This window comes from Onychostoma macrolepis, chromosome 03 (assembly GCF_012432095.1).
Source record: "Onychostoma macrolepis isolate SWU-2019 chromosome 03, ASM1243209v1, whole genome shotgun sequence".
NCBI classification, from domain to species: Eukaryota; Metazoa; Chordata; class Actinopteri; order Cypriniformes; family Cyprinidae; genus Onychostoma; species Onychostoma macrolepis.
Window position 1 is genome coordinate 17,619,026 of NC_081157.1, and position 25,891 is coordinate 17,644,916.

Genomic DNA, 25,891 nt, shown 5'->3' on the forward strand with positions numbered 1-25,891 from the left:
CACAGAGAAGGAAAGAGAAGGAAGTGGAGGAGGTAGAGATAAGGCGCAGGTTAGCAGGGTTACGTTGCCGTCTGCGTGTGATGTTAGAGCGTGGTTGAGAGAGATCCAGAATGGTTTGGAAACACATGATAGAGGTGGAAGGAAAGAGGATAGAAAAGGAGAGTGTGTAAGGGAAGGGGGGAAAAAGATACTTGTGTGTGGCTCTGTGTCGTTGCTCGGTTAAAGTCACGCAGGAAAAGTCGTTGGTCTTTACCCTCGTCGGTCATCACAAGAGGAGGCTGAACGCTTCAGCGCTCAGACCTCTGATAAATACAGCCTAACACACTACAGTGAAAACAGCTGTGGCCGGCTTCTGATTGGCCCAGCCAATAGCCAAGTGCAAATAGCTCAAGACGAAACTAACACTTCGCTTGCAAGGAGCAATGAAAATGATCCAGGTTCCTTCTTAGCCGAGGTGCAAATTATTATAATTAACAGTAAGTGCAATCAAACATAAAAACCTCAACGAAAATGCAGAATAGAAATAGATGGGAAACGAAGTATTCCTTCCTAACAGCAAGTAAATAATTTAAACAACAGATCTATGACCAAGTATTGCGACACTTACGCGCTGCTGTCCGTCTCTTCTGGTGAATATTCGGCTTCTCGAATTCACACACACACACACACACACTGTCTCTCTCAACCACCATTCATATCTGCTTATTGCAGTTGTTTTTTGTTTTGTTTTGTTTTTGGTATTGGTTTTATTTGCATTTAAGTAAAATAAAATTGTTTATATTTTACTTTTTAGATTGAAATAAATATGTGCCTGCAATCAAGTTTTAGTCACAACTTGTGTGGCATTTCTGCAAATTTATGTGGCATTATTGCAAAAGTGGGCAGTTCGAAGTACCTCAAACAGCAAAAACAAATTCTAACCTTTGAGAAAAACACTGTTTTTAATTTATTTTATAATGTTTCAATATATATTTCCAAAATATATATCAGAAAAGTTGTGGGAGGAGCAGTTGACCGCTTCCAGAAAAATGAATGGCTCTCTATGGGCCTCTGCTGGATATATATGGTCACTATGGTCACTCTTTCAAAAACCGAGATTTCTCTAACCAGCAGATGGCAGAATTCTGCACCTAGATCAATATCCAGAAGCAACTTAAATCAAATTTAGATCATCATTTAAGTGATTTTTTTCATAAAAATATAATATTTCACATGCAAGCTAATGGTGTAGTTGGGGAATTTTGTGGTAAACAGGTACAAAAGTACCAAAATCTCCCAAAACAGCATTGATGTATAGATGAGGGAAAACAATTATATAATAGTTGCATGATTAAAAATGTATATATTTTTTACAGTTTCATATTGACCCCAACGTCCCAAAATGTAAACAAGAAATGCAGATCTTATGAGGGTTAAGTCACTTGTCACCAACTGCAGGCGTTACGATGATTTTTTTAAACAGTGCTTATTCAAGTTAAATACTGTAAATAAGCCAGATTTAGCCCCATTGGCTATTTTTCATCTGTTGTCCCTTGCCAGATATATATAAAAAAATAAGAGATTCAGACTTTAAAAAATGTATCATATTGATTTTCCTGAAAAAAAAACAACAACACATATTTTAAGTCGCTAGTGTGACCCAAAAATGAAGGGGCTAAGAGTTGAGTTAATTTTAATGGAAAAATAGTTCATAAATTTATAAATGTTGCATAGTACCATCAAATCTCCTCAAAATTCTAAATAATAATCAAAAAATATTATTATATTGATTTTCCTGGAGAAAAACAAAAAACAAAAATAACACTTACATTTCAAGTAGCAAGTGTGACCCAAAAATGAAAACTCTCAGAGTTGAATTAATTTTAAATGGGAAGAAATTGCTCATTAAAATTTTAGAAATATTGCATGGTACCATAAAATCTCCTCAAAATTCTAAATAATGAACAGAAATATCATTGAATAAAAATATAGTATATTGATTTTTCCGGAAAAAAAACTTTTCACTTTTGATTGCAACGGTAAGTGTGACCTGAAAAATGAAGAGGCTCGAAGGGTTAAAAATGTTTGCGCTTCAGGAGTCAAAAGAAATTCAAATACAGTCTAAAGTTTGATTATATAAACACTCTTTTAATATTATGTACAGTGCAAATGTGACATATTTCACACAAACAACAGTATTTGTCTGTTAGTGTGTGATTATTGTGTGACTGACAGAAGCACAAAAAGTGTCTCTGAAACATCTTCATCCAAATGATCTGAAACAGCAAACTGATGATATTCAACTTCCTGAAGATTCCTGAGATTCAGATTAAAACTCACAAGAACAGCAACACTTTCACATGATTACAGACTCTCTCTGTGTGTGTGTAAGTGTGTGTGTGTGTGAGAGAGAGATTAATGTTTAATGTGACACAGAGACACTGAAGAGTTGTAATTAAGGTAAAATCCAGCGTGTAGAGGTTGAGTGAATGTGTGTGTGAATGTATGTAAGTGTGTGAGTGTATGTGTGTCAGAGACGCTGTAGAAGGACAGAGAGCCGCTCGACTCGTCCAGAAACACTGCTACTCTCTTACAGGAGTCTGAAGCAGCTGGTATCTCAGTGGACTTATTATTGTGACGAGCAGTGAATCTGTGACCAGAGCAGATCAGACTCCAGGAGTTCACATTATATCCAAACCTACTGTGATAACTCCCTCCTTTCCTCTTGATTTCTTTACAAGACACTGATATTTCAGCTTCATCTCCGCTCCACTCAGTCTCCCAGTAACAGCGTCCAGTCAGACTCTCTGAACACAGAACCTGATACCAATCAAATCTGTCTGGATGATCAGGATATGACTGTCGCTCTTTCACTCGCGTCACCTTCCTGTTCTCCTCGGACAGAACGAGTCGAGTGTGTGCTGTGTTTGGATCCAGTGTGAGATCACAGGTGTCTGAACACAACACACACATTACAACACACATTACAACTAAGCTACAAACAACAAAACTGTGTATGTGTGTTTGTGTTTGTGGACTTACATTTGTGGAGTCCTGATGTGATCCTGAACTTTCCTCCATGATCCACACTAGAAAACACACACATGTTTGTTTTTGTGAAAAGTGGGGACATTCCATTGGCGTAATGGTTTTTATACTGTACAAACTGTATGTGCTATTGCCCTACACCAACCCTACACCTAAACCTACCCCTTACAGGAACAGACACTTGACTATTCATTTAATTTTCACTTTATTAGCGACACACGCTGCGCAAATTTTTAGTTAAGTCATAAGTTTACATACAACTTGCAGAATCTGCAAGATATTATTAATAGCTGGAAAAAAGAAAATAGAAAAAGATATTTTAAATTGCATGTTGCATTACTGGTCTGAATAAGCTTTTTCCCATAATAGGCTTTTACACACAAATTAAGCAGTTTGAAAGTTTACATACGCTTGATTTTCATTACCTGATGATCAACGACTGTATTTATGATTTGTTTTTTATGATAAGTCCCATGTTTGTCCTGTGCAGTCCTGCTCTGCCCACTAGAAAAACATGTTACCTTGAGCATCAGTAAATGTTTTCAGCTTTTGATCATCCAGGTGATAACACACAGTATTAAGAATCAGTTTTATGAATTAAGAATCAAGCATTTTTTTATCTAAATTTTTTGAGTAAATTCAATTATTATTTAGTCATCTGTAGGCTATGTAAAAATCTATTATGTAAAAATGGCTGTACTAAATGAAAAACAAAATGCTTTTAAATAATCCCTACTTTTTAAGATTTCTCCCTGTTCCTTAGCAAAAGTAATATATGGATGCACCATTCATGCCACTTTATTGCTTGCAACTTCATAAAACAAGCTCAGATTGTGGAATTACACACCATTATTTAGAGCAGATTCTTCTGATTAAAAAGAGCCCAAACTGTCTCCAAACTAATCTGTCATTTATATCTGAAGATGTTCCTCTTGAATTTATAACACACATAAAACTGACTAGGCGACATGTAGTTTAGCAAAAAACTTGAATTTCATGTGGTGTTTTCACTCGTAACTTCATGAAACATGCATATATCATGAAAAATGATTGACAACATCTGATTGACAAATAAACCATGTTCTATCTGTTATAGTTAACCCTCTAAGCGCCAAAGTCGCAAAATTGCGACAACGTCATACTTCATTAAATAGACTGTAATTCCTAATATGGTGTAATATCTCATTTGTATTCCCTATCACTAGATGGCAGACATGTAGTACTTCGATTCTAGACCAAAATTGTTAGAGGAAATAGCAGAGCAAGTGAGCTATCGTGTCATTGATGCGGAAGCAGTTCAGTTCATAGCGTCTGAGTAAATTGTGAGATTTATGAGAGAAAATCGCCAAATGGCTATAAAAATTTGTACCGTGAGGATGTGTTGCAAATGTTATTCGCCGATTCTGACTCTGAAGGGGAATATTTGCCTTTTGGAAATGACTATCAGCCGTCTAATGATCGAGCATCTCCCAGTACATCTTTGCATGCGTAATGGTGCCGCCGTAAAAGGCGAGAGTGTTCACGAAGCACCATCAAGTGATCATTTCGAGCCTTTGCCCAACGGGGATAGGGGTGGCAGGGGTGGACGTGGTCGTAGTGTCCATAGGAGAGACATCGCGTTGCTGATGATCGGCCAGATTGCGTCTTTTTCTGATCGTGCGCGCTCAAAGGGCGCTGGCAGACAGTACAGGTGCAGTCAGTGTGGGGTAGGTCTGTGCGCTGTGCCATGCAATGAGAGGTACCATACTCTCAAGAACTATAAACTGTCACCTAGATACCTGATTGGGCAGATAGCTGGTCAACTGACCAAAATGTTCACATGTGTTTTACTACTATATAGTATAGTAATATAATCATAATTTAGTACTTTCTCCTGTTTTATTGTTGGTTTCCTCTTTTCTGATCATTTGGAATGAGGATAAAAAGACAAAAAAACAAACAAACAAACAAACAACAAAAAAAAAAACATGCAAATAAGTTCTACAATTTCCTGAATATTATGAAATTCAAGAGGGATTTGATGACATCCTGATGACATCATAATATGCAAATTAGATGAGTATATTTACGCCCCACATAAACTTTAGGTCATGCCCAACATGTTTCTCATTTACAGTAGATATCTATCTTTAAGCAGTGATGGGAATAACGGCGTTACTAACGGCGTTATTTTTTTGTGTAACGAGTAATCAAACGAATTACTGTTTCCTCCGTTACAACGCCGTTACCGTTACTGACAATAAAATGTGGCGTTACTATATTATATTATTAGAATTTATTTTTTCAGTTCATCTGAATGGATGGCAGTGTAGCTGTATTTGACGTACCATAAACAGTGTGAAGGCGCACGACTCGCCGTCGCTTTCTCTCACATACACGCACGCAAAGAAAGATACAGAGCAAGAGAGTCTTTCATAACATGCAGAAGTGACGCGCTACATGTAAACGATATTCTTTGTTGTATTTTCCTGTCAAAATAACAGAGTTCCTTTGGAATTCTTCAGATTTTAAGAACTGCCGGGTTCTCTGGTAGTGGGCGGAACTAATGCGCAAACTACAAATCTCATTGGCTTGCGCTCACCTATTATCGTCACTGTTTTGATTTCAGCAAATCAACTCGACCGAACGGAGACAACGTGATTAATATTCATGAACCCAGCAGCTCATTAATCCTTAGTGCGTTTTATATTTATGACAAATATGCATTCATACTTGGCTATTCTAATTGCTAAAGTTCAGATCATCATATAATATTATATTATAATGCTTCACTGACTGATGCTAAGTGTCAGTAGATAAATAGTGTAGATTAATGTACAATGTTTTATAATAATAATTTATTCTTATTTAATTTAACATATTTAACATATTTAATATTGGGGGCATCTAAAGTTATTTGACATTTGAACATTTAAAAAAAAAAAAGCGCAATAGTTACTTTCCCTGGTAATTAGTTACTTTTATAATGATGTAACTCAATTACTAACTCAGTTACTATTTGTGAGAAGTAACTAGTAACTATAACTAATTACTTTTTTAAAGTAACGTGCCCAACACTGTCTTTAAGCACTTTCAAGCCACAAGCTTTCGAAATCTTGATGTCAAAATCCAACATTTTTCAAAAAAAAAAAAAACCTGGCGCCTAAAGGGTTAATGTTCTGGTTATTTTGTTTCAATGTACAGTTTGTTAATTTTGTGCAAAGCATATATTTCTTGGAATCGAATCCCATCAATTCCAGAACCAGGAATTGGAATCGGACTCGATTCCATAAATTTTGGAATCTTACAACCCTACATGATCTCTTAATGGTAACTTGCCGGTAATTTACCAGTAAAAACTTATGTGTGAAATGGGGCTAAACTCTTCCTCTGCATATGCTGTGAATTTGAGTTAACGTTCATCTGGGAAAACAGTGTGCATTTTCTCACTAGATTTGTAACATAAATAATTTTTATTCCATGGTCTGTCGGAATACTGGATTCTGATTGGCTGGCAGGTATGCATTAAAACCGTTTAATGTACAGGTAGTTCCAAGTCAGTTTAATCACCGTTCCATATTAATGCGCTGCTTTAATTGATGCACACTATCACTCGCACACACACACACAGAGAGAGAGAGAGAGAGAGAGAGAGAGAGAAAGAGAGAGGTCGGAGATAGCTGATTGCGCTGCACACACTCAAACTTGTTGTCAACGCTTCTCCGTGATTCTTATTAATAAAATAGCCTAGATACTAGATCGCTACATTATATTCCCCAGCAATGAGGTGGTAAAATCGCTGTTTTTGAAGTAATTGTTTGTAGAGAGACGTGCAGACGCAGCAAGCAGGTATACACACAACTGTCATCTCTCTCTCTCTCTCTCTCTCTCAAACGATCGATCGATAATTAATTGAAATATATGCTGTAATTCATTCAAATAAATGTGGCCTTTCTGTCATTTTTACCCATTCGGTCAAATATTGCGCTGCAAAGAGCAATATTAGTTTTAACTTGTCTATAAATCGGCAAATAACCATGGAATATGCGAGATGATCAATGGCTAGCCACCCTCCACTTCATGCATTTAAAATCTTTTAATGTACGGCTGGCCGTTGATTATCCCTTACATAAACAAAATATTAATGACCTCTTATATGTCAAAAGATCAAGGGAATTTCAGTCTATCAGTTCATGACCATTTTAAATGTTCCAAGAGTAAAACTGCCTTCTTTTTCTGCTCCCTCATTATGGAACAAGCTGCAGAGTATTGTAAAGAAACACTTCCCTCTTTAAAAAAATTCTTATGGTCTAATCTAAAGGAAACATGTACTTGTTTTAATTTTGATCTGGATAAATAAATAAAAATAAAATAAAAATAATAAATATTTAACACTGATGATTTTGATAACTTTTCAACTAGCAACTGTGCTACTAGTCCATTTCAAGTAGTATGTAAACACATTGACCACTGACATCAGATAATTGTTTGTTTATTTTGTTTGCATCATATCTGTTTAGTACAAACATATGTAAAATTCATCTACTCTTATTAAAGACCTACAAATGTGAACAAATGTATAGACAAATATGTTTAAATGACATTCACTCAAGTGATGAAGACTCCAGTCAAATCAGTTGCCTAATAAATGATTGTCATTTTTCATGGAGCAAGTGGAATTAAATAATTCTCTAAGACTGAAGCATATAATTTTATTATTATTATTATTATTATTGTTCATCGTGATAAATCATGATAAACAACTAGGGATGGGCGATATCTTATCGTTTGCGATATACCGTTGAAAATTCTCCTCACGATAAAAATGTGTCTCCTCGCGATAATAACGATAAGTCTAGTTGATGACGTAGTTTTGCGCGCGACCGATTAACTGTTCACGTGCGGAGTGAAAACAAGCATGGCGGAAGGCGGACGTGAGGCTGAGGAGGAGCTTGTTGTTAAGCAAGGAGCTACCTCCACAATTTGGAACTGGTTTAGAAAATCAGATGCGGAGTAGAGGCTGACATTTTTTCGGGAATCCCGCGGGATGGGAAACAAAATCGCTACGAATCACGTGATTGGGACGGGACAGGAAAAAATGTCATCAGGAGTGGGCGGGACCGGGAATAGTAATGATACCCAACTTTATACACAAATATACCTTTTATATAAATAAACTATAAACTGTATATTTTAATTCGGAACTAGTTGCCCTGTCTCGCTCTCCTCCTGTTTGCTTTGGTGTGGCTGGTTAAGTGAATGACTCAGTCCGTGACGGACAGATCGTTAACGGCTGGTCTGTGTGGTAATACACACTATCATTCATCGACCTCAAATATGGCTTTTCATCTGAAAGATGTATGTAGTAGCAACTTTACATGGCCGCTCAATATGATGTTAATCTAGAGAAATGTGCGCTACTGAAGGGTTTGTGTGGAGAGTGGAAGCTGAATAGCGCGCTCGCTGCAGGACAGGCGCCGGTGCGCTCACTTGCTCTTAAAATATCCGTATTTTTTGGTCATACAGATAAAAGTAGCCTAATACATCTTTCGAATCTGTAAAGACTCTACGTTTATTTGTGTACACTCAGAATAACAACGAAACGTTGCGCTTTAAAGCAAACAGGGTGCGTTAGGTCTCTGAGCGAGAAACTTCCGTCTTTGAAAAATATATCTATAGAGAGTGAAATGTCTACTTTCAAATGAAAAAACAAAATTCAAATAGAAAACGTGTGTGTTAGCATGGATGATTTACATAAAATTTAATGTGTGCAACGTAGCCTACACTTTGCATAAACTGGCTTTCAGTTCAATATAATAACAAAAAACTACATTTTGGGTTTTTATTCAACTACGGTGGGCACGCTGTGACTGTAACTGACAGATTTCGGCCAAAAATAAATAAATTAAAAAAAATAAATAAATAATAAAAAAAAAAAACGGGAGTGGGAGGGAATGGGAGTAATTCTTCCGGGAGTGGAACGGGACTGAATTTTCCCCCAGTTAGTGTGTATATATATATATATATATATATATATATTATCGTCATTGGTATCGTTATCGCAATAAATACCTGAAATTATCGTGATAAATTTTTTAGGCCATATCGCCCATCCCTATAAACAACATGATAAGACTGAAACTAAAAATCTTTGTCACATACAGTGCTGACAGAATGATTGTTTCTGCTTAACTTACTTGAGTTTGTCCAGATGGTTGAGTGTTTCAGAGAGCAGCTTCACTCCTGAAACTCCTGGGTGATTGTAGCTCAGATTCAGCTCTCTCAGGTGTGAGGGGTTTGAACTCAGAGCTGATGCCAGAGCAGCACAACCTTCTTCTGTCACCATACACTGAGATAATCTACAACAACAGTAGGTTCATGTTAGTATGCTCCATTTTTAGAAACGTACTGTATAAATATAGCTGTGGGTTATTGTGACGTGATTGTGAATATGATTACAGAATTACATTTTCCCCCTTTGCATCAAAGGTTACTGCTTACAATGTGCTTTGAAGTGTTGAGCATTATAGCCAATCACAGACATGACTGTTGAACGCAACGGCCAATCAGAGGCTTTTAAACGGATCACTTTGCCAAAGATGTGTTTAGCGTGATATGCCCTTGTAATATTTCATTAAAACATTAATTCCTTCCCCACTGCAATGACATCTCTTCTCTGATGACATGTGCTCCAGCAGGAGGGCAGAACAAGAAAATCAAGTCCCGCCCAACATTTATAAAAACATAAATGTCCCTATTTGTGGACCACAAAACCAGTCATAAGGGTCAATTTTTTTTAAACTGATATTTATACTAATCAAAAATTAAGTTTTGATATATTTATGGTAGGAAATTTACAAAATATCTTCATGGAACATGATCTTTACTTAATATCCTAATAAACTGTTTTGCATAAAATATTTTTTTTTTTCAATTTTGACCCATACAATGTATTTTTGGCTTTTGCTACAAATATACTCATGCTACTTACGACTGGTTTTGTGGTCCAGGGTCACATTTTTGACAGAATGTGTGTATATATGTAAAAAAAAAGAAAATACAAATGTTGTTTTTCCTGGATAAGAGAGAATATGGTCGTGCTGCAGATCAGGGGCAGACTTAACATTTAAGAGAGGTAAGCAGCCGCTTAGGGCCCCAGGGAATCAGGGGGCCCCATCTGATACTGGCAAAACATATTTGTAGCGTTGAGCAATGTAGCAGACATATCTGTTGATTTCTTGAACGCACTAACCAGAAGTGTTTAAGTTAGAATCCACTGGCCACTCAAAATGCAGAGTTTTTGTCAAGTTCTGAGTTCTACAAGCTTGGGAATCCTCTCATTATAACAAAGTGTAGATACGATGTAATTAAGAGATCCATTGTGCCGTGTAGAGAACTTATTAACAGAACGTCATGACATCGCAATGAACTGAAGTGAGTGACAGCTTTTAGTGATTATATGAGGGAGTGCTCTTTACGCGCATTCTAGGCTGTATAATACTCTGACTGTCTCAGAACAGAGATATTCACCTCAGTTAAGAAAGTATTGTGTTTTTGCAAGTCAGTGAATGAGTGAGCAGGATGATTTTCACATCATTTTGAAGTAAATGTTCAAGCTTACAAGACTGATTACTCAAAAGTCTTATTCAGAACTATTCAGTATGGGTTTTATGGCCTGATTTCAGCTACATTTATTTCCCAAAACTTACTAACCACACATAATCTTCGTTTTTTTTTCTAAAAAATGCAAACATCTTGCTCACATATTATTGTAGCACAGTTACTGCTGTTTTTTACAGTGTAAACAGAATCTATGGTTATTTACATTTAGAGTAAATAGCATCTGTCGCCAAGAAAATATGTTATTTTCACTTTCGCAGCATCTATTGCTATTTACACTAAATGCAAATAACTACTGCCTTTGAAATGAATCCACATCAGAAGAGTTACGTGTCTGTGAGCAACCGATTACTGTTTGGGTTCTGATTGAATCGGCTGAGAAAATGATTTGAAAATATTCATAAAAACCACTTGCTTCATTCCTTAATGAATAAGTCCTTTTGAATGAATCAAATCGAATTTGAATGATTCCAAGACTCATTCATTAAGACCTACTGGTGGTTTTAGTTTCATATTTAAAGCAATTTATTTTCCCACCAACATTTCATATTTCAATGTTTAAAATGGTATATTTAAAACACTAATCTCAATATTATCTCAGCATTATTAATGCATTTATAATTGCTATCTCACTATCTCAACAAATTAGAATATGGTGACATGCCAATCAGCTAATCGACTCAAAATACCTTCAAATGTTTCCTGAGCCTTCAAAATGGTCTCTCAGTTTGGTTCACTAGGCTACACAATCATGGGGAAGACTGCTGATCTGACATTTGTCCAGAAGACAATCATTGACACCCTTCACAAGGAGGGTAAGTCACGAACATTCATTGCCAAAGAAGCTGGCTGTTCACAGAGTGCTGTATCCAAGCATGTTAACAGAAAGTTGAGTGGAAGAAAAAAGTGTTGAAGAAAAAGATGCACAACCAACCGAGAGAACCGCAGCCTTATGAGGATTTTCAAGCAAAATCGATTCAAGAATTTGGGTGAACTTCACAAGGAATGGACTGAGGCTGGGGTCAAGGCATCAAGAGCCACCACACACAGACGTGTCAAGGAATTTGGCTACAGTTGTCGTATTCCTCTTATTAAGCCACTCTTGAACCACAGACAACGTCAGAGGCGTCTTACCTGGGCTAAGGAGAAGAAGAACTGGACTGTTGCCCAGTGGTCCAAAGTCCTCTTTTCAGATGAGAGCAAGTTTTGTATTTCATTTGGAAACCAAGGTCCTAGAGTCTGGAGAAAGGGTGGAGAAGCTCATAGCCCATGTTGCTTGAAGTCCAGTGTTAAGTTTCCACAGTCTGTGATGATTTGGGGTGCAATGTCATCTGCTGGTGTTGGTCCATTGTGTTTTTTTGAAAACCAAAGTCACTGCACCCGTTTACCAAGAAATTTTGGAGCACTTCATGCGTCCTTCTGCTGACCAGTTTTTTGAAGATGCTGATTTCATTTTCCAGCAGGATTTGGCACCTGCCCACACTGCCAAAAGCACCAAAAGTTGGTTAAATGACAATGGTGTTGGTGTGCTTGACTGGCCAGCAAACTCACCAGACCTGAACCCCATAGAGAATCTATGGGGTATTATCAAGAGGAAAATGAGAATCAAGAGACCAAAAAATGCAGATGAGTTGAAGGCCACTGTCAAAGAAACCAGGGCTTCCATACCACCTCAGCAGTGCCACAAACTGATCATCTCCATGCCACGCCGAATTGAGGCAGTAATTAAAGCAAAAGGAGCCCCTACCAAGTATTGAGTACATATACAATAAATGAACATACTTTACAGAAGGCCAACAATTCACTAAAAATTATTATTATTTTTATTTTTTTGTCTTATGACCAATAAAAAAGTGGACACTTTTTTCCGCTTCCGGCTTTGCTACTGTTTGGACGCTCCTGCTTATTGCTCTGCGCTTCGCTCCCTATTTATGTACTTTTCTCAGATTTCTCTAAGTTTTTAATTTCAGCATATCAGCACAGTGCTCAAACAACACAGTTTTTAGAAAAAGAAGACTCTTTGCTTCCCACTGCCAGCAGTTTACATTCCGGAGATGGGACAACACAGCTGTCTACATTCAAACAGACGGGAAAGAAAATGCCCCTTGTGGAATCTACTTGCTGCATGAACTGCCACAGACTTCTACAAACGATTGCGGTTCTTGAAACAAAGTTACTTGCTGGACCTCCAAAACAGGTGGAACACACAGCAGATCATCATCACGGACCCCCTCAGCATACAGCCGGTGAGTCCTGTGAATCTAGTGAATCTCAACAGTTTATACAAAGTGTAGAGGAACAAGCTGATCGACAGACTAATCGATGGCACAGACAGGGAGCAAGACCCAAAGGCACTCGAGACAGCAGATTGTCACGAGTATCTCGTACTGCTGCAGTAGCATCCTCTACCCCAGATACGGCTATGACAAGACTTGTAAACACTGGCATTCTACAACCCCATATACATCTTGAGAACAGATTTGAGGCATTAATGAATGTGGGTGAGGAATCCCCAAATGTGACAAAACATGGATCGAATCAGCCAGCAGCTAACATCGCTACTAACAGGCGCTCAAGGTCGAGCAGACAGCGGCATTCAGCTCAGAGCGCTGCCGAGCCCAGGACTCTATTATCAGAAACATCAGTAGCAGGACTACAACTAAATGCTCCGACAGTAAATGCAATGAGTTTGCTTCCTTCTTTTCTGAGAAGATCAATAATATCAGAAAGGAGATTGGCATATCTAGTTTTGCAGAGGTCACACAGATTCGAACGCAGTTTCAAAAAGCACAAGACTGCAAATCGAATCATCATCCATGTGGGGAAGAACGATATTCGGAAAGAGCAGTCAGAACTCCTTAAGAAGGATTTCAGTGAACTCTTTGAAACACTTCAAAGACTTGAAATTCAGTCGTTCATCAGTGGACCACTCCCAGCAAGAGGAACTAACATGTTTTCACGGCTGCTTGGGCTGAATACATGGCTACAAAGAACCTGCAGTACAAAAGGAGTCAACTTCATCGACAACTTCAATATTTTCTGGGGCCATAGACAACTGTTTAAACTGGATGGCTTCCACCCAAACAAACTTGGTGCAAAAGTCCTAAAGGACAATATCTATTTCTCCCTCCGTCATCCTTCAGTGGTGTGTACCAATCCACTCGGCCTCAATGGCACACACACACCTGGACAGAGTATGAGTGACAACAGGACTTCATGTCAGCCTCAGAGTCATCTTGTGGTTGACACATCCCACAAGGACACTGATAACACCACGCAGCCAAAACAAACTTTCCTCATGGAAACTATCCTGGCTGAGCCCTGCCCACAGAGCTCATCACAAACAGACTGTGACGTATTACAACAGCTCTAAGACTCAGCACCCAAGGACAATTTCTGGAAAACAGCCAGGGAAGCCAGGACAACATTTCACAGCCACCGGAAACACCAGAGCCAGAGCCCTGCTCACCAGACACACTATCCCTCTCTCCAGAATCTCCACTTCTAAGCTTCTCAGAGAAAATGGAGGAACTGGTGTATGCTGGGACCAAACTCTCCCACTCTTTTGCTGCAAGCCCCCAGATATCAACTAAAAAACGGCAGGCCCCACAACCACCAAAGACCGCAGGCCCAGCTCTCCCTCCTCCTCCTGTGAGAGTCCTCCGACCGCTGCCACAACGCCAGGGCCCAAACCCTCCTCCATCGGCTGTAGGTGAACCAAAAACAACTGATAACAGCTCTCAGTGATATGTGTTGGGTCTCCGCTATATTAGCAGCAACATTCACAAATGCTCACAGAACAAGCGAGAACCCAGTGTGCCTGTAGCCTTCTATATTTCTGTTTTATCACGTGATAGAAAGTCTAAGGCCTTCTCAAGCCGTACGGCTGACCCATCTAATCTGCGGCCTTTAATGCGTCAATCTAAGATTGCTGTAGAGACAAAATGTAATTCCATCAAGTTAGCATTTTTAAACATTCGCTCACTAAAAAATAAGTAATTTCTGATCAATGATTTAATAACCACAAACAACCTGGATTTTATGTTTCTAAATGTTTCTAAAAACCAAGTCAAAAATCTTGGGGTGATTCTGGAGACAGACCTTAGTTTTAGTAGTCATGTCAAAGCAGTAACTAAATCAGCATACTATCATCTCAAAAACAGTGCAAGAATTAGATGTTTTGTTTCCAGTCAACACTTGGAGAAACTTGTTCATGCCTTTATCACCAGCAGGGTGGATTATTGTAATGGTCTCCTCACCGGCCTTCCGAAGAAGACCATTAGACAGCTGCAGCTCATCCAGTACGCTGCTGCCAGGATTCTGACTAGAACCAGAGAATTTTAGCATATCACACCAGTCCTCAGGTCCTTACACTGGCTTCCAGTTACATTTAGGATTGATTTTAAAGTACTTTTACTCGTTTATAAATCTCTAAATGGCCTAGGACCTAAATATATTGGAGATATGCTCACTGAATATAAACCTAACAGACCACTCAGATCATTAGGATCGAGTCAGTTAGAAATACCAAGGGTTTACACAAAACAAGGGGAGTCTGCTTTTAGCTATTATGCCGCCCGCAGTTGGAACCAGCTTCCAGAAGAGATCAGATGTGCAAACACATTAGCCACATTTAAATCCAGACTCAAAACTCATCTGTTTAGCTGTGCATTTGAATGAGCACTGTGCTACATCCGAACTAATTGCACTATGTATACTCATTTTCTATTCTTAAATGTTTTAAATTCTTTTTAAATCAATTTTTAAATCACTTTGTTTTTATTGTTGTGATTATTATTATTTTTAATGACTATTTCACTTCCGTTTATGTAAAGCACTTAGAATTACCACTGTGTATGAAATGTGCTATATAAATAAACTTGCCTCGCCTTGCCTTGCCTTATGAAGTATTCTAATTTGTTGAGATTTTTGTTTTTGTTAAATGTGAGCCAAAATCATCACAATTAAAAGAACCAAAGACTTAAACTACTTCAGTCTGTGTGCATTGAATTTATTTAATACACGAGTTTCAAAATTTGAGTTGAATTACTGAAATAAATCAACTTTTCCACAACATTCTAATCTATTGAGATGCACCTGTATGTCTTGTGTGATCTGCAAGAACCTCGCTATGTATCGTCTGATCTGCCAGAGTTCAGTCAAGTCTCAGCTGATCTTCATGAATCCAGTCAAGTCACAGTTGATCTTCGTGAGTCCAACCAAGTCACAGTTGATCATCACGTGTCAAGTCACAGCTAATCTTCATGAGTTAAGTCCAGTCACAGTTAGTCGTCCAGAGTCACGTCACGTCTCAGCTGATCTTCCAGAGTCACGTCACATCACCGCTGATCTTCCAGAGTCATGTCATGTCACCGCTGATCAGCCAGAGTGTTGTCACTTTCTGTCTGCCACACCCAGATATTCAAGGTCAGTCCCTAGGCATCCTACTCTGGTATCCAGTGTGAGGGATGCACCGCTGGTGTCTGCACGCGCAGCTGGTATCCCCAAATCCACTCATTCTAACTCACCTGTTCCTAAACTAACTCCCTTGGCTGAAGCACTTCCCTTGATGGGGATTGTTTTATGTTGCATTTGGACTGTGTACACCACCACAGAACTGCCTGAGTTGGCAGCGTCCAGTGTGTTGTATCCAGAGGTGGTGGCGCCCAGCAACGATTTCTCTCTGTTACCCTATGAGACTGCTTTAGAACCTCCAGAGGTGGCGGCATCTGCTGCAGAACCTCCAGAGGTGTCAGTGGTACTCAATTATGAACTCCCAGTGTGTCCTGTCACAGTCAATGAGACTGTCGCCTGTCCTGTCACAGCCAAAGAGGTTGTCTTTGAATTAGCAGCCTTGTCTGTCATTGCCAAAGAGGCCATTAGAGGCCTAATGAACTGTCTGTATGTACAGTCACAACCAACCAGACTGAGAATGAGCAGTCTGCCAACCCTGTCAGGGTGGTAAAGGAAGAGGAATCAGTTGCAAGGATAACAGAGATTTATTGAGTTTCAAACACAAAACAGGAACTCAGGAACTAGTCACAGTCTGAGAGGGTAACCAGGAGAGATTCCAGCCAGGTCCGTGGAAGAGAATGTCAGCTCAGCAGGAGGCATCTAGGAAAGGGGTTTCTGAGTGATTGGCAGAGAGCAACAGTCCAAGAGCTACGAGACAGATAAGCTCTCCAATGAACAACAGGGCACAGGGAATGGCGAGGGTGGGAGAGTGGTTCCAGGAGGAAGAAGGCAGAAGCCTAGCTGACTTAACTGGGATCTCCTGAGGCTGGTGGACGAGACTGATATTAGCTGAGCAGCCGGATGGATAGAGCTAGAAAGGCAGGGAAGCAGGTAGAGCTGGGCCGCAAGGGATGGGAGGGAGGCAGGCAGTAGGGAGTTTTTATTCAGCCATTATCAGCCTTTATACTGGCAATAAAACCTTTACCAAGCCACATCGCTTCAATCCCAGTATACATTTACCCAACTATTATCAAAAGTATTTCTAAATAAATACAACAAAACATTTTCTTGCGACCTTACGTGAAGTATTATGACAAAATGCATTATGAAGAAGATTTGGACCTGTTCTGCAGGTGCATTAAAGCTAACATTAGCATCATGCTACATAAGACAATTTATGATATTAATAGTACACTTTTACTCAGAACTCACTTCAAACCACCATCGAGTGTTTGTAATAACTTCCTTTTACAATCACATGTGGAATTTGGTCATTTACTGTTGTTAAAATATGCTATTTATAGCCTTTTATATCGCTGCACAAATTAGCATTTCAGATGTACACATTCAACAAAAAAAAAAATCACATACATATCTATTGTAATCGTGTGTTTATTATCTTATATAATCTATAGTGGCTGTTGTCATGTTTATTTCTGCTGCTCTGGCTGAAACTCACGTTGTTTGTGATGTTACCGCCTCTCCGTTCTTAAGTTGTCAGGGATACATTCCAAGTATAATACACATTAGTAAAAGGATCTATTTTAATTTTTATTTGTCAATATACACTTTGGGCGGCTGCAGTACATTATAAAAGTAGCCCAAAAAACCGCAACCCACGGCTCTGTAATTTTTCCCACGACTGTATTTTCAAAATAGCCCACTTGTGCCGCTGCACTGGCAACACTGGTTCGCTGTACCCTTATCACACAATGATAGATAACCTTCCGAGCTGCGATGACGGGAAGAAGTTGGGGTCAAACTTTATCAAACAGTTAATTTGTGTTAAAAAAACATTAACGTGTTAAAATTTTTAGATTAATCGCATGCATTAACGCGTTAATGTTGACACCCCTAGTTTTAACACAATGCTAACATGTTTCTAACAACTGCTAGCATGTTGCTAGATAGCCAACAGGCTTAGAGAACAGTCATTTTGTTATAAAAAAAATAAAATAATTAATACTACATATATATTATTAAAATTGTGCAAAATATAAACAATTTCACTTTTTGCCAAAAACTTTTCTATCCAACTGTAGAGAGCATGTTGATTTGTAGTAGGCCAATGAAATGAAAAACAACAGTTTCCCAAATGTTTTGCTCTTAAACTTGCTTGTCAGGACGTCTGTAATTATTAACATCACAAAATTAATCCGTGTGAAACACAAACCTCAGTATGTTGAGTTGATTTGGCCTCTTCAGTCTAGCAGCGAGCAGTTTCCCTCCTGAATCCTGCAGATGATTGTTACTCAGATCCAGCTCTCTCAGGTGTGAAAGGTTTGAACTCAGAGCTGATGTCAGAGCAGCACAACCTTTCTCTTTCACAAAACAGCCAGATAATCTACGACAACAGTAATAATGTTAGTGTGCTGAATTTTAGAGATGCTTTAGATTTATTTCTGGCATTTGGGAACAGCAGCATGAATGTGGGGTGTGCGATTATTGTAATATAAAAGCAGATATAAAACTAATTAAATAAATCACGATTAATTTCAGAATTTATCTATTTTTTTAATCCATTGACAACATATATATATATATATATATATATATATATATATATTAGGGATGGCACAGTACACAGATGTCACGGTTCGATACGTACCTCGGTTCGGGGGTCACGGTTCAATACGATTTCAGTACAACAGGAAAAAAAAAAAGAAATCTGCTATGCTCAGTTTCTTTTCATTTATTTTTAACAGATAGTAGTGCAAATTACAATTTGTTCCATCTAGATGTGAAAATACTAAATATTATTACATGTTATATATATAAAATCTGTTTTGTTTTCATTGTGAGTGTACACAAATAAAAACAGACCTTTATACAGTGATTATTAATAAGACAATAAGCGTTTAAAGTTGATTATGCTGGTATAAGGAAACAGTTGAAGTGATTGCGCACATACACACACACACACACACACACACACACACACACACACATCAGTTCCAGCATTGCTAACTTGACGGCGCAGGTGGTACTTTATAAAAATAAAATACAGTGAGCCAAACATCAGCGCACCCGCCTCTGTGTCACCGTTGGAATGCGACTGAAGTACAAAGCCTATAATTTACATAATAAATAATAGTTTAGCATTCAGATACGTTACGTCGCAAATATGGAAATATTATGGAATATTTGGATTTGTGCCGAATGAGAGAGGTAGGATACACGAGCACACAGCCCTATTTCGGAAACAGTTGAGTGTGCAAGCCTTTAAAGTATACTCCATGTGAGAGATGCGTTCAGAATCAGCACATGGTCACTGTGTAGGGGGCTTTGTTTTCAAGCGCGCATCTCACGGCATTTGCTGTTCTTCTGCTGGCAGTTATCAAACAGCGTTGCATTGCTGCGGGCGCCCCCTTCTGGATTGGGGGTGAATTGCCTGTATTCATCGTAAGGCCTCATGCACCGAACCGAGATGTCCGTACCGTGACACCCCTAATATATATATACACTGAACAAAGTTATAAACGCAACACTTTTGTTTTTGCTCCCATTTTTCATGAGCTGAACTCAAAGATCTAAGACTTTTTCTATGTACACAAAAGGCCTATTTCTCTCAAATATTGTTCACAAATCTGTCTAAATCTGTGTTAGTGAGCACTTCTCCTTTGCCAAGATACTCCATCCACCTCACAGGTGTGGCATATCAAGATGCTGATTAGACAGCATGATTATTGCAAAAGTGTGCCTTAGGCTGGCCACAATAAAAGGCCACTCTAAAATGTGCAGTTTTATCACACAGCACACTGCCACAGATGTCGCAAGTTTTGAGGGAGCGTGCAATTGGCATGATGACTATAGGAATGTCCACCAGAGCTGTTGCCCGTGAATTGAATGTTCATTTCTCTACCATAAGCCGTCTCCAAAGGCTTTTCAGAGAATTTGGCAATACATCCAACGCAGACCACATGTAACCGGGCCCATCTGAAGTTTGCTAGAGAGCATTTGGATGATCCAGAAGAGGATTGGGAGAATGTCATATGGTCAGATCAAACCAAAATAGAACTTTTTGGTAAAAACTCAACTTGTCGTTTTTGGAGGAGAAAGAATGCTGAGTTGCATCCAAAGAACACCATACCTACTGTGAAGCATGGGGGTGGAAACATCATGCTTTGGGGCTGTTTTTCTGCAAAGGGACCAGGACGACTGATCCGTGTAAATGAAAGAATGAATGGGGCCATGTATCGTGAGATTTTGAGTGAAAACCTCCTTCCATCAGCAAGGGCATTGAAGATGAAACGTGGCTGGGTCTTTCAGCATGACAATGATCCCAAACACACCGCCCGGGCAACGAAGGAGTGGCTTCGTAAGAAGCATTTCAAGGTCCTGGAGTGGCCTAGCCAGTCTCCAGATCTCAACCCCATCGAAAATCTTTAGAGGGAGTTGAAAGTCTGTGTTGCCCAGCGACAGCCCCAAAACATTACTGCTCTACAGGAGATCTGCATGGAGGAATGGGCCAAAATGCCAGCAACAGTGTGTGAAAACCTTGTGAAGACTTACAGAAAACGTTTGACCTCTGTCATTGCCAACAAAGGGTATATAACAAAGTACCGAGATTAAATTGTGTTATTGACCAAATACTTATTTTCCACCATAATTTGCAAATAAATTCTTTAAAAAATCCTACAATGTGATTTTCTTGATTTTTTCCCCTCATTTTGTCTCTCATAGTTGAGGTATACCTATGATGAAAATTACAGGCCTCTCTCATCTTTTTAAGCCGACTCCTCATTCAGAGCCTTTTTCAGTTCAACAAAGCTTATCTATGGGTGCCTCTCAAACGGAAGGCTGCATTCTACGAAGGCTGCACACATTTAAATTCATGAAAATAAAGAAAACGAGTCGGTACTGAGATCATCAGAATTTGAGGATGCAGCCTTCCGTTTGAGAAGCAACATTCGCTTCCCTCATGCTTGATAAAAGCCGTCATTATGAGAGGTGTGAGATAAAAGATCATTCTTTTTTATATTTAAAAGATCTATTTCATTTTTATATTTTTATTACCCTTCGCCTCATGCTCGCTAAAAGTGATTAGAAGTCTGATTCGTTTCCACGAAAAGGTTCTTTCGGATAGATAGTTTTAATGAACCAGTTCAAAAAAAAAAAAATGATTCAGGGGTTATTTTACGGTGGAACTGGCTTATGTTGTCCACAATGTTGAGCGCTGCACGACAGAATAGATCACGACGTGATCGAGGGTCTTGATCTTATTTCCATCTAAAATACTATTTTTTTTATATCTATCAGCCAATGATAATTGTGCAAAAGGCGATAGAGAGAGTGTCAGAGCGCTGTCGTGCTAGCCAGCATGGGGACTTTTATTATGAAATGCGCTTATCGCGGATAGCTGGAAGAGACGCTGTTCATTACTTGGAGATCGGCAGACTGCCTCCACCACTGTACGCAATCGGGTTTTCTGCCTAAACTAGTGTTGGAGACGTGCATCGTCATTAATATCAGCCACAGTTGAATGTATTTTGTGTTGTGTGCGTCCTATAAGAGTGAGTGCATATAAACCGGCAACGTTAACTGATGGATGCTTGGCTTTATTAGTGATGACGCAGTTATTAGCAGTTCAATGCTGTGTGATAATTCTATTATCTACATGCTATTCTTGTAACACATCTGTTGATTTACACTGTTCGGAGTTAGAATGTTTATAATGCTATAAGTCATTTGAATAGTTAATAATAGCGGAAGCACTGGTATACTAAGTGTTTATACATTATTATGTTACTGTAAGAGGGGAGCAGCCTATAGTTGTGTATGCATAATAATACTTGTAATGGTGGTTTTATTAGAATATTGCTCTTTGTTTCTGGCAGGAGAAACCACACCTTCCACCACAATCATACATCTCATGCTTCTACTGATATGTACCCAGCCCTCTCAAGAAGACAAGATCGGTGAAAGACAGTACTTAAGTTCTCCCTCTAACTGGCTCACACCTCCCATCATTCTCAGCGACCCGTGTATGCTTATTAGCAGCGGTCCCAGAGCCCATACTGAAAAGAGAGTATTCATTCCTCTGGATGTTTCCAAGGAGGCCTCCTTGTCTCTATAACATACACCACTCTGGGCCCACTGCAGTCTTCAAGTCTAGCTGTCCACATCCTGTTAGTAGAAACTGACTGATGTGCATGTAAAGGCTGACTCCCCTCTCTGATTTGATTATAGCGCATCTGTGAAAATAAACCAGTTCAAACTGCTACTTCCCTCTGTGGTGTTCTGACCGACACACCTGGTTCACTGCGATTCGAGCTAGCCCTAACAGTATAAGGTAGCCTTCGCTACAATAATTCTAAAAGAAAAAGTCACGAGCATAGATCAGTGGCCGAGCATCTGATTGACAGATAAACCATGTTCTATCTGTTATTGTTAATGTTCTGGTTATTTTGTTTCAATGTACAGTTTGTTAATTTTGTGCAAAGCATACATTTCTTGGAATCAAATCCCATCGATTCCAGAACTTATGTGTGAAATGCGGCTGAACTCTTCCTCTGTTTATGCTGTGAATTTGAGTTAACGTTCATCTGGGAAAACAGTGTGCGAAACAGTTCCAAGTTAGTTTAATCACCGTTCCATATTAATGCGCTGCTTTAATTGATGCACACTATCACTTGCACACACAGACACACACAAAGAGAGAGAGAGAGAGAGAGAGAAAGAGAGAGGTAATTGTTTGTAGAGAGAGACGTGCAGACGCAGCAAGCAGGAATACACACTACTGTCATCTCTCTCTCTCTCTCTCTCTCAAATGATCGATCGATAATTAATTGAAATACATGCTATAATTCATTCAAATAAATGTGGTCTTTCTGTCATTTTTACCCATTCGTAGACGCACACAGAAATCATCTGTCCAATGGATGGGTGAGACGTCACGAGTGGGTGACGTAATCTACCAGGAAGCTTAAAAGCACGTGTGGTGGAACCGGCGTCAGCTTTTTGTCATTCAGCAGCCGCTACTCTGGGTGTGTGTGTCTGTTGATTTGTGTTGTGAGTCTTATTTAGTGTTGTTTGTCCCTACACAATCACTTGAAATAAGCTCCACAATGTCTAAAGTGCTACAAAACTAAGCACTTGAAGGGCGAGAGCAGATTGCATTACAGGCTGTGTGTTCTTCACTGCTGGGGATACACGCAGTCTGCTTGAGAGCAGAGCACGCAGAGTCAGCTCTCGAGGGAGCTGGCTGTCCGCTTTGTGAGCGTTTGTCACTGCGTATGCTTGCTCTTGGAGGGATCTCTTTGAGAAGGGAGCTTTCACCAGCGTTCCTCGCAGTGCCGGCCCCGCTTTCGCCGAGGCGGAGCAGCGGCTGCGTTCGTGGGAATCGCAGATGGATCAGGTGGAGGGTATGAAGACGGGCGAGCCCCTATATTCTTCCTTTCCCATCAGATCCAGTGCCCGCTCTCTGGGATTGGAAGCCCGCCCCGTGGGTTCTTCCCCCCCAGAGAGAGGGCTCAACGCTCCGCCTGTCTCCTTCCGAGGAGGTGGACGTGAAGGACGTCGATGAGCTTGTAAAGTTGCAGTGTTTGCACAAGCATTGTTTGCACAAGCATATTATGAACGAGGATATCATTATAGCAGCGTTCCTGCATAGTAACGGAGTTCGTGCTGTCAGCTCTTAAAAACAGCTTCTTGCTTCTCCCCGCCGTATGATCTCGCTGTTCAAAAGGTCCCGCTGCTGCTGAGGCACGGCGGTGAGTGAGATTGCGGGGATCGCACATAGATCTGCCGGACGGGTTGGAGATGGGTTCGCTCCATCTCCACCTGCATTCCCAAGATCTAGCACTCTCGCTCGAGGCTGGAAGCCCGCAGTGCGGTTCTTCCCCCATTGAGTGAGAGCTCACTGTTGCAGCGTGCGTTCCCACGTGCGTTCCCGCGTGCATTATGTCATTCTCGTTCATATATGTGTGTGTATAGGAGCCTCTTGGGATTTTCTCGAGTGAGAGCATGATGTTTTACCTCTCTTCCTCTAACGTAGTGTCTGTCCTCAGTGCCCTCAGGAGATCGGTCTGCTAACCCTGCCACGTACGTTGTTCCAGGGTGCAGCAGTCTGCAGCGAGCGCTTCTCTCAGTCTCTTCTGCCCGGAAACGTAGCGGAGCTAGGAGGCTCGCCACCCCTTCGGGGGGCTCTTGAGCTACTAGTTCGGCGTTCTCCTGCCAGTGGGCCGTTCCAGGATACCGAACTAGCTGCTCTGATTACACCAGAGGCCAGTCTCCAGAGACTGGTTCCCTTAGTAGGCACCTGGTGGTGTGGGAGCCCCTGCCAAGTGTGTCTCATTGGGTCCTGCCTTGCAGGCTCTGGCTCTACCAGTCTAGTCTTCCTAGAAGATGATGCGGGTCTGAGGACAGTCGCTTCAATAGGAGACTTCGGCTGAGGCAGTTCTGGTGCCCATGGACCAGGACGTATGAGGGCAGGCCCCTCTGGGGAAGAGCGGCGTACACCGCAGTACATGGTGCCCGTCTCTCCTGAGTGCCCTCAGGAGATCGGTCTGCCAACCTTGCCACGTATGGTGTTCCAGGGCGCAGCAATCTCCAACGAGCACACATCTCAGTTTCTTTGAGAGTTGGCAGACCCTCATCTGTGTTCGCGCCCCTTGTAGAAAGGCAAGCTGGCGCACCAGATCGTTGTGTGGTTCCAGGACAAACTCCTCTCGCTGAGAGCAGTTCACTTTCCTGGGCATCTCTATATGGGAGCTGACATCCTGTCAAGACAGGGGCCGAGGTGGTGAAGCAGATATGGAGAGTTTTTGGCCAGGCACAGGTGGACCTCTGTGCGACTCAGGAGACATCACAATGTCCCCTCTGGTTCTCTCCGACTCCTCCAGCTCTTTTGGGACTGGATGCCATGGTGCAGAATTGGCCGAGGCTTCGTCTGTATGCTTTGTACACCTGTTTTTTCTGACCCTGCTGACCCAATGAGCATTTCGCTGCCCAATGATCATGCCTTAACTTTGCTAATTCTATTATTGAATTAGTATTGCATCCTTCTCATGGGCATTTAATTATTATTATTTTTTTTTTTTACTTTCACTCTGAGTTCAATCTCTTTTTTTGGCTCATTTTATCTGTAAAAGAAAACCTGCCTAATAATTCAGCACACCTGAAATAAGGAGTTTTTGACTTTGAGCCTCCATGGACAATTATATATAACTTAGAAATGATTACATACAAAATCAATAGTAGTTATTAAGATTGACTGTGGTTTGGAATTGGTCAAATTTTCTTGGCAAAAAAAAATGACCATAATATCAACTTGCCTAATAATTCTGCACACAGTGTACATTATTTGTTCTTGTGTTTAATGTCTCAATCTACATGAATATACTCACACAGGATCAAAGGTCACTGCTCCAAAACTGAGATCTGGGGGCTGCAGTGGAGAAGAAGCTGCTTTCTTTCTCTTCCTGCTGGTGGTACTGAGAAAAACATAATAGAAAAAAATAGGAATCAATTTAACGACTCCTAACTTTTTGCTCAATGAGTATTTTTCAAAGTGCTAAAAATCACAATGTTGACCCGCCATCTCCACAGTACAGTGACACGCCTTTAGAGAGAAATGCACCTTTAACCCTCTGGGGTCGACAAACGCATATATGCGTTTTGTGGCATAATCTCCTGATAACGCCGAAAAGAACTTAAATTACACTTTGAGTTTTGATTGTACAGATAAGAGCAATACATCAATCGAATCTTTAAAGGGTCTAATTTTATGTGTATACACTCATAATAACAACTAAACTTTGTGCTTTAGAAGAATAAAGAAAACAAACAGGGTGCGCTCTCTGTCTTCTCT

General features: G+C 40.1%; 1 protein-coding gene across 1 annotated transcript in view; it reads right to left on the reverse strand.

Annotated features, from left to right (window-relative positions):
• Positions 1–2,112: 2,112 nt before the first annotated feature.
• LOC131534778 (uncharacterized) overlaps positions 2,113–25,891 on the reverse strand; it is a 30,375-nt gene continuing 6,596 nt past the window's right edge. Inside the window, exons 4-8 of the mRNA XM_058767813.1 lie at positions 25,428–25,514; positions 18,254–18,424; positions 9,204–9,365; positions 3,022–3,068; positions 2,113–2,933 (exon numbers count right to left, since the gene is read on the reverse strand). Of these exons, the coding sequence (XP_058623796.1) occupies positions 2,395–2,933; positions 3,022–3,068; positions 9,204–9,365; positions 18,254–18,424; positions 25,428–25,514 (1,006 nt within the window). The 3' untranslated portion in view covers positions 2,113–2,394. The remainder of the gene's footprint in view (positions 2,934–3,021; positions 3,069–9,203; positions 9,366–18,253; positions 18,425–25,427; positions 25,515–25,891) is intronic.